The sequence below is a fragment of the Branchiostoma floridae genome, chromosome 6 (genome assembly GCF_000003815.2).
Source record: "Branchiostoma floridae strain S238N-H82 chromosome 6, Bfl_VNyyK, whole genome shotgun sequence".
NCBI classification, from domain to species: Eukaryota; Metazoa; Chordata; class Leptocardii; order Amphioxiformes; family Branchiostomatidae; genus Branchiostoma; species Branchiostoma floridae.
Window position 1 is genome coordinate 16,936,500 of NC_049984.1, and position 18,964 is coordinate 16,955,463.

Genomic DNA, 18,964 nt, shown 5'->3' on the forward strand with positions numbered 1-18,964 from the left:
TCGCACCTGATTGGCCCTTGCGTCATGACTAAACTTCGGGACCACAGCCAAATTAGCCCCTGATACCGAAGATTTCCTTATATGGTCATCCTCGGTTCACTTCGGGCACAGGGGCGTGTTCGGCGGAAGTCATCTCATGGCCGCCATTGGCGCTTGCATTGATATGCTAATTAAACCACTAGCTGTTTCATAATATTTGCCTTCATTACGTCCCATATAAGGGGAAAGGGGGCGCGCTGTCCTTTGACGCAGAAAACGCACGTTGGTGAAAGCTACTACTATTCTTTGCCTCAAGCACGTGGGTAGAGACGCGTATATATAAAAACGGCACTTTTTGTCGTCACGCTCTGCTGCCAATTTTGGGCAAATCATAGGCAGCGCATGTCCAAATCTGGTTTCAATCAATCTATGGCGGGAGCTCTCTCGCTACTTGGGGCGCATAAATATTTAATTCGGTATCGGAGACAGACGTCCTCTTGGCATTGGAAATGATATAAGACAATTTGTCAAACTGTCACGACAATGTTTGCCTCAGAGACAACGACACTGGACAGGGCACTCGTAAACAATATTATCAAGCAGGGGGAAGTTGGCGAAAGACAAAAGAATACGTGTTTTGGGTCCGGTTGGAAGGTGAAAAGATAAAACCTCAGCAGTCAGGACGTGTATACTGGACTGGTTTGTCATACTCGCGACTGTACGAACTGGTCTACACAAATAATGTACAACACCACACATTGTGTCGTGTACACAGGGGAGTTTATATTAAAGTTATGTTTACCCCTACCTTTTAATTGTTTACCTTTTGTTGTTGGTTGTCGTAAAGCGAGTAGGTAGCAGTGACAGTGAACCCGCATAGTTGACAATGTCCCCTACAGACAAAGACGCTAAAATTCGAACTAACCGACAATAAAACTCTTTCAATTTGCAGTTTTCTTTCCTGTATTCATATCTGACAGACATCAGATCTATTTGCAGTTTGCATACTCCATAATACAAAAGAAAACAAAACTTCCGAACGAATTGTCCGCTTCATGAAAAGATGGCCTCGGCTGGTATTTCAATTTCAAGTTATCTGTTCGAACGATCATACAGGTTCTTTAAACTCTATCTGATGGTAAAGCTTTCAATTATCTGGTTGGTCCATTTAATCTGCAAAACGTGCGGGGCGATTGTTGTGTTGAAGTATAGCTTGTGCACCTGTATAGAGAAGGTGAAAGACCAGGCTTGGTGGGGAAGTGTGGGCGGGTCATGGTCGGATAAAAACACCTGCTCACACGTGTCTTTCGAGGCCACACCGCACCGCTTACTCAGTAGGCATGAAGTCAAACATACACACAAAAACATGGTACGGTTTCTACCTTTCCAAAGAGCTTGATACTATCCGTTTTCGGGTGATATTGTTTCCAGGAGTAACCGACTCTTGACCTGTGAACGGATGGTGGAAACCTGCACTTCCAAGCCTTCTAAGAAATGGAATTTGCAAAATAATACTTTCCTAAGTCAGTTCATCAGTCCTAAGCTACTAGAATAGAAATATGCATTTTATATATGGAGCGATATAGCTGTAAGTATAGCCGTATTTGAATGGAGAAAAGCTAGACCAGAATGATGTTAATACGCGTCGTTTTCTTGGCTATGCGTAACGCCGTCGTTTACGTCAATAGAGAATAAACGAGTAAGCCAACGCCTACGTAGCAATGCTGTCCAGTTATTGCGAGAGTTATATTTTTAGCCTTCCTTCCTCTGCTTTTTATAGGTATGTAGACAGCCGTGCACAGCAATTAAAGCATCCATGGGAAAGTCTTTTAAGGACATCAGCTTCATATCTTTCTGAGAAAAACAGACTTGCCTGATGGTACATCATTGTTATTTTAATAGTATTCTTTACTAGCTGAGAGGACTGTTAAGTACCCCAATATAGTGCTGTATGTATTTAGCCCAGTCCTCATGGGTTGTTGGAAACCACTCAAACTTTAGCAATCTCTGCACATGGTCCAGTTTTTACTTGCATGCAAGTATTCCCCGGATTAAAAAAAAAGGAGAGACCATTGCAGAGCATTAGATATACCAAGTTGGTAACGCTAACAAATATATATACAGTATAACACCATTTAAGCATAATCTTTATAGCAATAAGAGTGGGGGATGTGAAGAAACATACCACAAGCGTACAAATAAATTGAAAGTCATGCAAATTAAATGTACGTTTATTGTTAAAAAAGAATATCACTGCTTTCTTGACATTAATTTTCAACTATAAAGATGATAAAGATAACTTGTAGAACGTGTTAGATATGGGCTAACTACAAAAAAATTGGAAAGGAGAAAAACAATAAATCCACTAACTTAACATACTTGGAAGGCTGCACAACTTGGAAACGTGAGGTTTTCCAAGATACAGTAGAAGCCAGTTAATTGCACACTGCTAGCTGTTAACTGCACGGAATCCCAAACCGGTGCGGTCCAGCTAGATAACTTCGCATTATTGCACCAGTCGGATAATCACGAAATTCACTGGCAAATAGATCGTGGAATTAAGCGGCTTCTACTGTAGTTGTTTTAGTGTTGAAAACAGCGGTAAAGTTAAGGGATCTACCGTGTTGATGTTTAGGAAATAGAAAGAGTGCTTTCATGGTCTGTAACGTTAGGTTTCAGATTCTAAGATGGTAGACACAAAAGAAAGGATGACTCTCACTTTAAATTTGAAGTACAGGAAGTGTACAAGTCATCGTCTTCTTCAATCAGTGCAAAGTGAATGAGGAGATTGGATTTCAGTAATTTTCCATCCGATTTTTTGTTCCAAAAGAAATCAGTTCTACTCGTGAGTCACGGTAAAAATGTACCATAGTCTGATCGTGATTCAATGAGTAGACACACGCCCAGAGTCACTCATTTCAATCACCAATCATGTTTATCAAGTCAAATCACGCATAACATTCCGCGTGACGTGTCACCTGTGTTTTTGGCGGACTTTTGGCAAAGAACCAAATCTAAGTTAGCGCTCATATTTTTTGACGACGTCACAGCAGAAAATGCCTGCTTTTACTGGGAAATTCTATCTTTTTTCCTTCCATGGATGAAGAGTGATTTAATGAGCAGTAAATCTTCTCAGTTATTCTTAGCAAAAGCATTAAAGACGTAGTTTATAAGGTTACTTAATTGTTCCTGCGCGTTACTAAGGCGAAAGCTATGACGCAATCACAAGCAGTGACCCGGAAGTGAAAGTGTCGCCCTGTGACCTCTTTATTTACAAATACCTTAGCGCATGCGCGTTTGAGGAAAACATCCAAAATGGCGGTTTTGGCGACCTAACGAAAGTGGAAGGCGAAAATAAGTCCCTAAATCCCACGATATTGACCTATAACTTGCTTATTAGTACAAAGGATACAAATAAGACACCATGCTGGACTTAGAGGTCGTTCCTGAGCGATCTTTGGGCAATGAACAGTGGGAGTTCGCCCTCGGTAAGTTGCGTCATTTGTTTTTCTTTTGAGAAAAAAAATGGCCGACAGCTGATACAACTTAGTATTTGTTTCTTCCTTGCATCCTCCTTCCCTTTCATACACTGCATTTCTCTGTGATCTGAGAAAAACAAGGGTTACCCTCTCCTAATTACCTGCCCAGCCGTTTATATCTGCCCCGTGTTATTATTCATTAAATGCAGTGGTTACGTAATGTTTTGCGGTTTTATAAATGTTTTGAAATCAGGTCCCAAAGGGGAAGAACTATGGAGTCTAGCTTGAAAGTTTTCAACTCTGATAATCTTATGTAGGTAGGTAATATTTAATAACTATTTATTTTATGTAAGGCCAGTCTATCTGAATTTTTCTTTGGTTGAGCCTTGTGTGTGAGTGAGGCGTGTGAAAATCTGTGCATGTGAAAATATTCATGTGATGCTATCAGGTTTTAGAACCTGATACTTGAACCCTTTTAAGTATCAATACCAATTAGATTGACTGTATAGTTGTACACATGTATCTGCCAGCCAAATATATATGTAAGTTAAATGTCACAGGAGGGTATGCGGCGTGCTCACGTATATATGAAATCTCATAAAATCTCTTTCCATATACATGAACATTGTATTAGTAGTTCTGTCCAAAAAGAAATTATGCGTAATGCATGTTTTTCTGATGCAGTATTTACCAAACTTCGTGACAAACCTGATGACTGATGTACTAAAGTACATTATGTATTGGTACCATGTAGCTGAGTGTCATCCCATTGAGGGGAGAGTGTGGGAGCCCTCGTAAATTAACTACAGGTAGGATGACACTCTAACTAGGATGGTATGATAGAAAGGATCATGTCAATCATTAAACTGTCTAGTTATTGTTCCTGCTGACAGGTGACTTTGTCACCAATTGTTGATTGATAGAAGCAATTTGTTGTCCATGCTAGTTTACTTGACACTTACAGGATCAAACAAGATGGCATGCAAGGAAAAATTGTCCCAAGTTGGGAAACTCTGCTGCCTAAAAAGAATTGTTAGCCAAATGACTCCTGCAATGTGCAGTTGATAAAGTAAGGTTAAAACAAAACAAAAAAATGTATTTTTCTGACTTATTCTGAATATTGTAAATGTTAAATTGGGCAATTCCTAGAGACTTGACGATTTTAAGCTTTTACTCACACACTCTCATTCACTCACTCACTCACTCACTCACTCACTCACACAAACACACAAACACACACACACTTGCATTGTATTCGAATTAAAGAAATAATGGCAAAGATGATGTTGTATAACATTTGCCAGTCTGTAGATCATCCTAATTTGCATATTTTCTCACACATATCTTTCACACACTAAACCTTTTCACATGCAGAAAGCCCATTTGGAAATTGCCCGCTACACTTGTGTTTAAATGCAACATTAATTTATGTCAATTTTCTATTCAGCAACATGTTTGCAGCCTGGAGGTAGACTATTACCCTAGCCCCCCTCCCCTTGGGAGAGACACCTGTCAATTCTCTTAGAGTTAGACTGACTTCTCAGAAATAGAGCTGTAGAAGATAATGGTATCCTCAATTAGGACCAATTGTATTTGGACACGAATCAAAATGCCATCCTGGATACTATCCTCTGTAGTAACCACTGGTACAGTCTTTCCATTGTTAATTAAATGCGAGCAAAACGATTGAGCCAGCTGTTACAAAGGAGGCAGGTACCCAGGCTATCAAAGAAATTGGATCTATGCATTTACATTTTGACTGTGGGTGCACCCACAGCACCTAGATAGTTGTTTAGGGTTATGTATATTTTGTAAAGACACACTAGTATACTTAATATTCTTGACAGGCAAGAGTCAGAAAAAAATAATGATAAAAGTTGTCCTATGTTACTCCTACTCTCCTACAAAAATTAATAAAATGCCATTACTGATAGGTACATGTATGTACTTCAATGGTTGCTGTGTTCTTTTTCCAATGCTGGAGAATCTCTGGCCCCTCCCCAAAACCACATCCTGCCATCAGCCCTTGGAGATATGAATTAAACATTCACTGAATGTTAGCAGGAGAAAATGGAGCAATTGTTCAGGATGTCTTCTGAAGGAATGTTGTGGTCACCTCCCCTAAAGACCTGAAGACAATAAGTTTTAGTATGTCTTAAAGATTTCAACATCTGGCTTTAGTAGTCAGCATGTTTGAAGAAGATTGGCTTTGCTGATGTTGCAAATTATAGTGAAGGGTTAAACTTGTAAAAGAAGATATATTTGCCTAGCGTTGTTGCCAGTTGGTAGAGTTCTCACTTTGCATGTAGCCTTTTCATGTGTTAAAACCTTGACCTTACTCTCACAAAGTGGCACTTGCTTTCTTTCCTTAGCACTCCACACTTATGTCTGTCATGAGAAAGAATATTCTTGTTTGATACAAACCACTACCAGTGGACTAGTAACCTGCTATGGTTCTTGCATAATTGTGTAGCCCAAGGGCTATTGAACGAGAGATGGACACTGTCCCTGTAGTATAGAAAGTGTCTGAAGGATATGACATAACTTTGAAAAATGATGCTGTCAGAGGCAAATTTAAGATGATAACATGGCAGGTGATTCGTAACTCGATCTTGAGTTAGTCTTTTTCAACATAGTACAAATCAATTAATGCTTATTAGTTATAACAAGGTACTAGTAGTTGACAACAGAAAAAAGGCGTCTTTGTAACTTAAGATATGTAGCTCTATGAATAGCAAGAAAGCAGCATATTTGCATTTTATCAACTGGTAGATTTTTTTTGTAAACGAATAGAAGGTTGGTTGAACCCTGAAGGCCATCCAAGTTTATTGACGTGGGTAGCACAGTTATCATTAGAATAAAAGAAAAAGCACCAGTTGACACCATCTGTGGCTAGCACTTACAATACGTCAGACCTGGACATATTGTATAAGTGCGGCATCTTTGACCAACTGTGGTGTACGTGTGAGATACGTGACTTAATCATTGCAGTGCAACGTGCCAACTGTTACCAAGGACGTTTATGTATAGACTTTGTTATATGCGTAGAGATACCTTTGAAGTATATGGGGAGAGTCGTAAATTACGTTTCACAACAGTGACAACCAAGGACAGGGTGTTCACCTACTCATCACGACAAAGTATTGGATGTATAATTGATGTACCGGTGACAGTTGAGCAAATACTATAGTATTACCAGTTTGTGTGGGAGGAAAGAGAAAGTGTGGAGAAAGGGAAAACTATACAGTAAGCTAAAGGTTCCTATATAGGAATAACAGCTGTTAGCTGTGAACTGTATCAATCAACATGTGTGACTGTCATGCCTGAACTTTCCCATGTCTGTCAGCCTTGAGTCTTCTACTAATGGTTGAAAAAATAACTTTGGATAGTGAAGTATTATATGTAGTAGTGGTACATCCAGTTACGCCGGTGAAGTACAGTACGAACTACAATTTTTCCAGAAATATATTGAACTATAATGCACAATGTTTGCAACAGAAAGGGCAAGTAGGAAAATGTAATTTTCCTCCCAACTTCTGCTTTGAGATAGTAACACCTGTTTGAATGTGATGTGTGCCAAGTGTCAAGTAGCTATTCCCACCCAGGGGTTTGAAATACAGTAGAAGCCAGTTAATTGCACAACGGATAACTGCACACTTCTGTTAATTACACACAAACCAAAAGTCCCGTAGTGATGCCGTCCAGCTGAATAACTTTGCTTTGCTGTACCATCCGGATAATTGCACAAAATGTGCTGGCAAATGGCGAGTGCAATTAGACGGCTTCTACTGTACCACCTTCATCATGTACTCAAGTTTTATAGGTATACCTTATGTAATCTACCTGTTCTAAGCCTGTACTTGAAATTATACCAGGAAAAATTACACCCTGAAAACATTTTTAAAGGAAAAAAGAATGATGTAGCTATGGTTTGTATAGTGCAGGTAATTTCGAGACGAGCACAGGTATACAGGGCATAGGTATACAGGGAAAAAGATGTCAAGCCCTGCAAAAATGGTAAGCAGTGAGCTTGTGCTAGCATTTAGTGATTAATTGATGGCACACATACACAGAGGTGACAATGAGACTTAAGCCACATTCTTGTCTTTGTCTAGAAGGGAAAGGAAGGAAACAGATCAAAAGATAAGTCTGCACAATTCCAGACATAGTCTGCTGATCCCCCCTCCTGGTGGTGTTGTTCACCCCTTACTTTTGATGTGGTTTGTACCAAATTCTTATTGGTTAAGAGGGTGGGCGTGTCTAAGGGAGGGGAAGGGGCCTTGTCCATTTCAAAGCACCCATGAGGTCTGCTTATCTCCCTGATAATGCCCTGTAACTAAATGTTTATTTGCTAACCTTATCACTACCATGTGCAAGGGCATGACTCACAAAGCAGAGGAAATCCCCATCAATTCCAATTAGAGGGAAGGTGTTTGAAAGAATGGGAAGATTGCTTATCTCTGCCAGAAAACGAAGCCATTGTAAATCTTTGTGCTGCGGAAGGCATCTGTTTTTACACTGCAGCGAAATCAAGTCATTGGAGAATCAATAAAACTATTCTCACACGTGAACTTTTGATATTGGTTCAAGACAATTCATTACAGTTCCTTGGTGAGGTACAATTCATAGAAAGTTAAAGTAAAGCAGCCCATCGCCAAGTTTGTGCTCAAGTTGAAACAAATTGCAAATGGAAAATGATCTGAAATCATCTTAATAAACTATGAAATATTGAGACCATAGTATATTACAAATCTTGTTTAAAACAGTATGAAAATGGAACTGTCAAGGCCATAGTAAAAGTATGATCAAGAGTAACAATGCCTGTCCTGACCTTGATCTCTGTTGACTAGAGTACACCTCCTACCTCCTGTCCTGCCTCTGTGGTACAGCTGGGTGGCATAGTTACCATACCTCCCAGGAGGTACAGGTAGATTAGGAAGGAGTGCCAGCATAGTTCAAACAAGCTTATAAATCCTGCCTTATTGTTCTGATACTTATCTGACAGGAAATTATTTCTTTGGCAAGTGTAGGATGTTTGCTTATTGTTGTATGCTTGACTGAACAATTAGACATTCAAAGAGTCTTTCTTCATCATAAAAGGACGCACACCTTGATGTCTCTCCTAAGTTCAAACATACTCCATCCATCCTGAAATTGTACTAATTATTTTTTTTTTAATTCATTATCAAAATTTAGAATAGTATTTTGTTCTCCTTTAAATCTTAATTTCTGCCCTGACTGATGCAGAATTCTCCTTAGATAAATCACTTTCAGTGTTTTGTATATATGCAGACACATTAATATTATGAATCGCTATGTTCATCTTTTCCCTGTTGTCCAAAAAGACTAAAACAAATCTGGTACCAAACTATTTTTAGTAGGGAAAGTCAGCAGGTGCATTGTTATCCTATGGCCCAATTTGCAGCTAGTAGTACAAAGGTTAATGACCAACAGTTCAAGAGGTTATTGACCCTGTTTGAAGGTGTGTGAGTATGCTAATCTGTAAATAGGTGGCTACTATAGTCATGATTCTTAATATTTGGTACTATATATATGGGGAAAACAACCTATCAAAGCCAAATAAAGGTACCACCAAAATTTACCACACAGGTCAGGACTTAAGTTGTCCTTTGGCAAAGGCAGTTACAAGTACAAGACATCACAACGTCTGCTTGAAGATTACAAATTTGCAGCTGCCACTGGAATAGGTGACATGAGGAAGGAAGAGATCACGTCCAGTATTATCCCTACATCCACCCCAAGCCATTTACACTACATACATACATACATAATTCATCCGGTTTTACACCGGTGAGGCACAGTCCGAAGCACAAGTTTTCCAGAATGATCTGTCCTTCATGGCAGACACTAAATTTACACTACAGGATCCTCATACTGTGATTAAAAACTTCATTCAGGATGTTGGCTCTCTCCATTTTGTAGACAAATATTGGTGTATCACCTGTTCGTACATGTGTGCCCTTGACTAGTCTGTGCTAATGCTAAAGTTCAGGAAACTGCTGTTACAAGCCTTATTGATTAAACCATTAAAGTTATATATAGCCAGACATGTACAAGTCATCACTAGCTACTTGAAACCCAGACTTGTAGTCGGATTGCTTTCAGAGGATTAACAATTAGGTAAATTGTGCTGTAACTACTGTACATAGTAACAGTGACTATTGTTGGGTCTAAGAGGTCATTTGAGGTAACCCAGAAAACTGTGTCATTGACCTCTGATTCTAAACAGGAAAGTTGCATGTAAGTTGTAGACAGAGACATTTGGTCTGACTCTGAGGTTCTGACTGAGGTTTTGGTAGTTCCTTCCTTGGTGTGATGGCGTCTGGTCTCTCTAGCCACTTACATGATTGCCACAGGCCATTTCAAATAAATTGTCCTCTCACATTGTGAAACAATTTGGATATAACAAATGCTTTTGAAAAATTCAAAAATCCAATTGTGACCAAGTATTATATAAATGGTAGTTGAGGAAGTGGACATGTAGCTTGGTTGTTGAAGACAAACTGTCTACAACGTGAGGTTTAAAAAGTGGACATCTGCAAATTTGGTTGTTTGTGATTGTAGAGTTACGAATCAATGAAAAACTAATCTCCAAGCAGATGGTAGGTAGGAAATTGTAACATTTGCCCCGACCAAGCTGCTGAGTTAGTAAGGTAACAGCAGTTGTTGTCATGTTTTTCACATTTTATGACCCTGACAGAGATCTTCGGCCAGGTAGAAAGCAGTACAGTTTTCTACCCAACACCTGCTTGGAGTTGATGAAAAACAGGCTTTTGAATTAGTTTTGCCCAAGTTGTCCCTAGACACAGTACAGACATGTGACTCCACATGGCTTGTACAGAGAATGAGTCACCTTTCCTCTTCCTTTCAGAGTTACAAAGTCTGACATGTTTGAGCAAATTGTAGTCTACACCAGACTACTTGTAGTGGCTGGGGGAAAAGTTTAAACACAAATAAGCCAGATGGGTGAAAAATTGCTTGAGGAGTTAGATGAACTTCCTTTGTTTGGCTATCCTTTCCGTGCAAAACTGGCCAATTTCTGTCATTTCTTACTCTTAGTAATCCAAGAAGTCAGGGTAAAAGACTATTGAGTAAGACCCCTTTGGTATTTTTATTGTCTACCAACACTTCATCTTGATAAAAAAGGCAGCCTAGGATGCTACTGGTATCTCTTCTTTTGTCATCCTCAGTTGAGTTGAAAAATGATGCTTTTTCAAGTAAATACAATGCAGCTTCGCTTTACGGCTCACATTTTTAGCCAAATACTAGTATTGTCGGTTCTTTTCCATGCAGACTGTGGTTTGATGTCTGAGGCCAAAGCCTGACACTCCCCCATCTCTTGATACCCCTCAAAATGTCCTACATTCCTTGTTGTAGCATCCTTCAATAAAGCAGATTACAAGATTTAAAATGGCACTTCTAAGAATATCTTAAAAATAATGAAAGGAAATTAATGGTGCAGGTAAACTATGTATGGTATATGGCTATATGCTGTTGCTGGCACCAATACAAATTATACAATGTACTGCAAAAATCATCAGGAATGGGTCCAAAATACCAGACCATAAATAAATGTACTGGTACTGTACTTTAATAGACTTAGTAATGATATACACTGGACCGTATAAATGCCAAAAGCATGTGTTTTGTGTAGAAGATACCAGACATCTAATTGAACATTCTGTCAACTATTAACTCAAATCATGTTTGAGTTAATAGTTGAGTAAAACCAGTACCTGAAGTCCTGAAGATGCATACTAGTATACAGTTAGGTACACAGCCCTGGTGTCTGGTATTGGTAACTTTGGATGGTACCTGAGAAACATCATTTTGAGCTCTGTTGTCTCAGTCTGCCTGAACAATGTGAGATGTGCGGAAACCATTTACTCATGTGTGTCTCCTGGTTCCATGCACTTGAGCATCTCTGTGTAGGAAACAGGCACTAAGTATAGCAACAGTCCCAGCTCCTGATGCGAAGATCAGTTGATACACCTGTGGGCATGGGGTACTTAGAATTGTCTGAATGTGGGGCATCCGCTAGACAACTGTTGCTGTTTTGGATAAATAGAAATGAATTATGACTTGAGTCTATGAATAGTATGATAATACAACTTGTTTTTGGACTGTCAATTAAGTTTGTTGAAACCTTTGGTGATATAGTGTTTAAACGTGTGACTGATACTACTGTGTGTTATGAGTGCCTCTGGTAACAGATACACCTTTCTACCTTCTACTAGTACTACCTAAACGTCTGCATCAATATACCTGAAGTTATGCAAACGGTTAGGTGTCCACAGCCCTAGTGTCTGGTACTGGCAAATGCACTGGTTACATGCACTTGAGCATCTTTGTGTAGGAAACAGGCACTACTTTACACTACGCTTTTCACGCCTCCGGTAACAGATACACCTTTCTTTCTTATATCTTCCAGGTATGCCATTTGCACAAGCCGTGAACATTTTGAAGAGACAATGCGGAAGTATCAAGGATGTTCAAGTCTTGTACAGTGACACGGTGAGTAGGTGTGCTGTCTCAGGTGCTTGTTGTCATCTTACTTAGTATCTAGTGTTTCAAAGAAGAAGCCGTTAACAAATGCTTTCTCAGAAAGTGCTCCAGAAACTTGGAATCCTTCTCAGTCAATGACAGTCAATTTTCTGAATTTCTTTGTTGAAAAAAGTTGTTCCAGAATGTTTTGACATCCATTCAAAATATGCTTTATCTTTTTATTATGCTTTTTCATGTATACTAGTAGATTATTACCAATTGAGAGAGCATGTTGCTTATTGTTCATTTTGTCATACAATGTACCTTTCATGGTAGTACCATTAATATTAGGCTATTCTTGATCAATTTTAAGGTTATTTGGATTTTCGGAAAATCCCAACATCTTAACTTATACTATAGATTTCCATTGTTGAATCTTCCTAGTTGCCTCAGCCATTTTGTCCTTTAGTAGCTACAAAGCTACCTGTTACAATATTGTATAATATGACTGTATGTTACACTTCGACATAAGTTGTCGTGGACTGTTGACATCAAAGTCCTTTTGGAATTTCTTTTAGTATTTTAATTATGAAAGTTCACAGTTACACGCCATCAAAAGAGAATGACAAAATTGCTTTTAAGCTACATAGAAAAGATAAGAGGTAAAGGTACTTCCATAACCTTTTGAAGGATGTAAGGACAGTGGGTTGTTATCGACTGTGTCTAAGACACCCTCTCCTTCCACTGCCTTTTATCTCCCCAACAGAAGTACATGTAAGGTACCCATTTTTACATCAGGGGGTAGGGTGAGGAAAGTCATGTAAAGGGCCTAATTGCCAAGGAAGGACAGGGATCAAACCTGTAACCTCTTGATTTTGTGTCTACTACTACTAGCCTAACCAACTGGCCAGTCAATGCCACATGTAAGCTATATTCGTTACCAGACATTTGTGAAAAAAAGGTAGTCTTTTGTTTTTCCAATTTCCCATTCTTGAAACTATGATATTCTACAATATATCAAGAGCTATGACAATAACTGTCAGTGAAGTTGGTAGATTATAGATGGATACTGATGGATGGTTTGATGTTGCATGCAGCCTGACAATACAGACCTCCAGTCTGCATTCATGCATGTAATGACCCTGTAGCTGCGCAGACAGGCGTGGCTTAAGGGCCCAGCACAATCTGGCTGGTCTATTGTAGGTAGCCTTGTGCTGTAATCCCAGTTCATCCCTATAGCCTTGCGGAAGTAGGGCGCATGCAGGTTATATGTTGGGCCGTTTTGTTCCCACGTGTTGTGGTTAGATGTCCATTCGACTCAATAACTGACACCTGTATCTGTAGACTTACCCGGTGAATCCTGTCTGAAATGAAAACTTTAGCTTAGTGGCTTAGGATACTTCAAGATGAAGTCGAGTCGTGATACCAAAGCAGACATTGGTAGCTTTCGTGGTCTTAATTTTTGTTTTCTTCAAGGCAATTCATTGGCCCAGTTTATATCACGTCAAATTTTGGGACTGGCATTATTGGGAGGGGGACAGTTTTTTCCACCATGTAAAAGGAAATTTCATTGTTATGCGAAGGCTTTTTCCCGATATCACAAAATTTCCAGATGACAGCTCCGAAATATTGGTGCAATCCCTCAGCAGAGATCCCCAATAGCTTCAGAGTCTGTTGCACAAAAATGGCGGAAGGAGACCTAGAAGGCCGACAATGCACCAATGTGAAGCATAAGGATAGGGCATAGAAGAAATCATTTCTTACTGTCACAATCGGTCATATCAGGATATCAATGGTGCATGTACCTTGACCATAATTGTGATCCTGACTAGTTAAGAATGTCAGTATAGACTGTATGGAAACTTTTATCACACTAGGTCACAACCGCAATCCAAGCATCACAGGTGTCTTGCAATGCAGATTCTTGGAGGAATCTTCATCCAATGTATTAAACCTAGTCAAACAGTGCTTCTTAAGAGTTTCCACAACCGGGCAAGAAAGCATTTCCAAGTAGGGTACTACTAAATAGTATCTTCAGAGATAGTGAATCCAATAAGAATGACTTTTTTACCTGGCCACTGCAAAGGCACACACCAGTTTCTGAGAACAAGACAGATCTATCTGACTTCACTCTGGGATCTTAGGATGAGCAGGAATGAAAAGTGCTTGCTTGTCATTTTCTTATATCTCATTTTACCTACATGTAACATATGATAAGGGGAACATTTAACAGATACAAATTATGCAAATAAGAACCTAATTTGCATGATTAATGTGAAAGTGCCCTAATTCATTCATCTAGGTGGTAAATGATGTGGATATCATACTTATGATGGATGTAGGTTTGTGAAAGTTGTACTTAAGCATGTATAGAATATGTTTACATAGAAAGTGAACAATTCTTCACAATAACTTGCATATATGACTATACTGTACAAAAATTCCGATTTGGCATGATTTGGTGCCCGCTCTGCAACTCTTGCATCTCCGGCAGTGGCCTCATTTGATCTGTGACCTGGCCAAGGAATCTCCCAAATAGTCCCGGACTCCATTTAATCCTCACTAGCTAGTAAACCTGACTAGATTTTGCTGTACAAACCTTTCGATGTACTGCCTGTATCACATTTGCTCCGAAAAGCCGATCATATTGTAACTCTTGCGCAAAATTGTCTGTTATGAGAATATTGTATTGTTCGTTTGTTTGCTTCATTGGATCAGGTGACCTTGGCCAAAGGATTCATCCCAAATAAGTCACAGGACATCATTTTGATTTCTTACTTAGTCTAGTTAAAATCGTGACTTAGATTTTTGCATGTAAAAAAACATTTTGGATGTAGCTGCCCTGTTATCCACATTTGGTCCAGAAACAAGCCTGATGCATATTTGTAAGCAGTCTTGCAGCAAATAGCTGGTCTGTGTATTGCAGCCCTGTCCTTAAGATACGAGGGGTTTGAAAGTTAAACTAGTCAAAAACTTTGTCAGATGAAACTGTTTGAATGTGTCTTTCATCTAGTACTTACTAAGCGTAGTAGGTAAGCCAGCAATATGTTTGATCATACCTTGTGCCATTTGGAACACTGAGAGACTGCTTCAAACTTGACTGAGCAGATGTACTTGAATTTCTCAGAACCAGTGTTTACTGTGGTATGTTGATGAGTTCTCGGTAATCGTAGGGAAGGCAGGTTTTGGCAGCGATCTTATTGGAGGATCCAATTCTTTATCAACGATTAAGACTAGGTACAGTATGTACAGGTTTGTATCCTTATGGAATGTAAAATTTGGATCTTCCCACTTCATATGGTAGATTCCTTCAAACTTGAGGAAAATACAGTGAATATTTTTGTATGTTTGTTGGTGATGGGAACAATAGCGTACACTGCTTGGCACATAAACATACATACCAGGTAACACAAGTAGAGGTTATTTAGGGACAAGTCCATGGGAGCGTAGCGACTTTGACAGTATGAAAACACGGTAAATGGTAACCATTTATACACGGTATACGTATGTGTACATTCTCAAGTTTTGACATGAGAGGTCCCGATTCCCAGTAACCTTAAGGAAGTAATCCTTAAGAAGGTGTTGAGAGAAGATCCATACCTTCCTTAAGTTATTATAGGGATATAGGACCTGATCTACTTAACTCCTCGACTATTAAAGACATTTGCTCATTTGAATGTTTGTATGTCTTTAGCTAAGGTCGAATCTACAACAATTACTGTCCTTGGGTTAGGGACAATAACATCTAAGTATCGGTAGTTAAAAACACCCATGCTGACTTTGGTTGGAAAAAGATCAAATACCAAATTGCATGAGCCAGGATAGAAAACTATCATTAATCCGTCAAGCTGGTATTGTCAACATCCAAGTACTTGTTTTGAAACGCAAGAGGATCTATGGTTTGCCAGATACTGCACATGTAAAAACTATTGTTGATAGTTTGCTTAGCTAAGGTAGCAAAAGTAAAGATATAGGAGAGAGATTAGATCAATTTTGGAATAACATGCAGTGATTCTATATTACATCAGTCTTTGAAGGAAAGAGATATGAATATATATAAAGGTAAAAAGAACTGAATGAAGAAATTGATAATTTTAGTGTTTCGAATAAGCCTGAGTTTGATATGATGACTGAATGGTTTGTTGTTGACAGTAATTAAAGACTTTGGTCTGGTGATTTGAGACTGTGTACTAGTCAGAGGTTACTGAACCCTGACCCAACATAAACCAACATGTGATTGACAGCTCACAAAGCTTAAGAGCTGCCTCCGGTACTTCACTCTCCACTCAGGCCTTAACACATCATTAACATCGGACCTTGAGACGTCAGATGTGAAAAATGGCTTTGCCTTTTCTTAAGTTACATTAAGCAAAAGATTTGATGAAAGAAAAAGCCCACTTGTTCCTTAAAACATTGTGTCAAATGAATTAAGTCTTTCATCCGAGAAAACTACTCAGGTTTTCGACAGTTATGGTTAGTGTTGCCATATGGATTTTTAAGCCAAGTTCATTTCTTAGAATCTAGAGTGAAGTAAAACGGAAAAATGAGGTTCATTGGCTAATTTGTATTTTTTTGTATTGACTGGAGCAGCTATATCTAATACTCTTATATGATAGACTTGATTTGTTGCATCTTGCAGACATTTTCCCAGAACTCAATGAGCGGTATGTATTTCGCAGAGCCCTTTCCTGTGCGTGTTCTCGGTAACAAAGAGTAAAGTCTCACCTGCATTACCTTGACCTCACGTGAAAGGGTAGGATGTCTGGATGATAACCCAGCTGCTTATGTCATGAAGACACAAGGTTTGACATCTTCCAGAGAGTAAAAGTTCACCGCATGAAAGGACAGTGTGTTAGTCCTAATAATGGTACAAGAAATCAGAAACACTACCATGAAAGCTCTGCGGTATTCCAGGGAGTGAATTTCCACATGACCCATGGCTAGAGTAACCTTTAAAGGGTTTTGCATTACTTACAGTACCATTGCAACTGGCTTTTCAGTCGCAATACATGTAAGCGCAATACTGTGTGCGTAGGATAGGCTACCTTGACGTGTTTGACTGCACTTCAACTAGCCTTTGGCCTGCTGAAATAAGTTTTCATTTCTTTTAGTTGCCTTGGGTGTTAATTCTGTTATTAGAAATTTTACAGTATATGATACTAAAAATGTGTTCCTTTCTTTAGGCCACACCAATTTAATTTCTTGGTTCACGGATTTTTTCATAAAAAATATGGAGCGAGAGGGCGAAATAAAAATAAAAATAAAAATTGTAAAATAGTTGGGGTAAAGGTAACGGCTAATCCAAAACATGAAGAAAAAAAGTTTTCAGCTTGAAAAAAGTACAAAAACACTATTATTGTACAGTAACACCACTTGTACCCACACTTTAAGGAGCTTATAATATAAAGGCCAATTTGCTACACCAGGAAGCTGGTGAATGGTTTCATTAATGGTGCAAATTTGCTGAGTGGTAATTTTTATTTTTATTTTGTTTTCCAAAAAATAGGAGCGAGCGAATCCGTGAACCAAGAAATTAAATTGGTGTGGCCTTACATGTATGTATATTAAAGAGAAAGAAAAAATGGCATGTTGAAGCCAAATTGTCTGGTTTATCATTATTGAACAGATCAAAATGACAATTACTGAATTAATTTCCATGACCAAGGTTCCTAAAAGATTGTACAGCAAATTCTATGCAATGAGTTTTGCGAAATTCCACAGGACGTTTCGCAAAACTTGATGCGTGTTTCGCGGTCTGTACTGTAAGAATGTAGTCTTAGGTGTGGCAAGTCTAATCTAATGTGATGTAACCTCGTGCCACTGCCAAAGGGCTATTGTATAGGTCTTATCGATACTGATACTGATAGAATTATGTAGCTCACAGCACGTTTCTCACAGGACTGTGCCACATTGCACTAGGTATTCTTAAAGTGGGTGGAAACCAACGGGCAGTTTAGCAAGATACCCATTTTAATCTTATCATATTCTTATGTCCCAGTTGAATAAAGGACAGCTGTTAGTAGAAACCAATAAAGAAAGCTTAATAAATAATAATAACAAGAGATGTAGTCCCAGTTTAACTCACTGAAGAGCTAATAGTAAAATTCTAGTGGTCACAGTGTTTGTGCACGCTCTTTTCGACAAGTATTCAGTGAACAACAATGGACCACAATTTAATGCACCATCTTATGGACTGCAACCCTTCCCAGTAGTGTGCATGTTGGGGTAGTGGACAACAGACGGGATTCGAACAACCAACCTCTTGGTTCAGAGGAAGGGTTACCAACCACTGGACCATGCTTGCATCCCTAAAGTGTAATGATTCTAAGTTTCTTCTGATAACCAAATACGATTGGTTCTTCATGTGACTGTCCATGCGTCTTCAAAGCATTGTCAACCCTTTGTAATATGACAGACTCATCCGGTAAATGGCCTTTGAAGAGAAAAGTCTTGTCTAATGACCACCTTTTGAATTACATCCATCTACTTAGTAGACAGTCTTTTATCAAAGTATCAAAGGCTACAAGCCAATGACTAGATGCTGATTAGTAAATGGTCAGTAAGTTTTATCAAAGTTTCAAAGGGAAATATGCAAACCATTCAGGATGACAGTATCTGGTCTTCCCTTCAGATGTTTTGCTGCGTTTGTCACTTTTCTCATCTTCAAGCTCGTCTGCATGACTTCTGAAGCTTGTGTTTGAAATGGACACGCTTGCGGCAGCTAACGTTGGTTGGATGAAAAACATTGGGCAACGTAGATGCAAAGCGGGCATTCTTTGGTATAATTTTCTGCTCTGCAGATTACAACTGTTTCTGCATTGGAGTGAAAAGTACTGAAGTGGCACTGTATATGGCTAAAATGAAATCAAGCTTGATCTATCTAAATCTAAAGGTTCTGATTGTAAAAAGGTGTTAAAACTTAAATTGGTCTATGGTATTCCTCATTAAATCTAATGTTGAAGTAACATCCATCGACAATAAAATTATGATGGATTTGACAA

At 38.9% G+C, this 18,964-nt stretch overlaps 1 protein-coding gene across 1 annotated transcript in view; it reads left to right on the forward strand.

Annotated features, from left to right (window-relative positions):
• Positions 1–3,247: 3,247 nt before the first annotated feature.
• Positions 3,248–18,964, forward strand: part of LOC118416992 (UPF0183 protein C16orf70 homolog) — a 40,918-nt gene continuing 25,201 nt past the window's right edge. The window contains exons 1-2 of the mRNA XM_035822306.1: positions 3,248–3,467; positions 11,911–11,993. Of these exons, the coding sequence (XP_035678199.1) occupies positions 3,404–3,467; positions 11,911–11,993 (147 nt within the window). The 5' untranslated portion in view covers positions 3,248–3,403. The remainder of the gene's footprint in view (positions 3,468–11,910; positions 11,994–18,964) is intronic.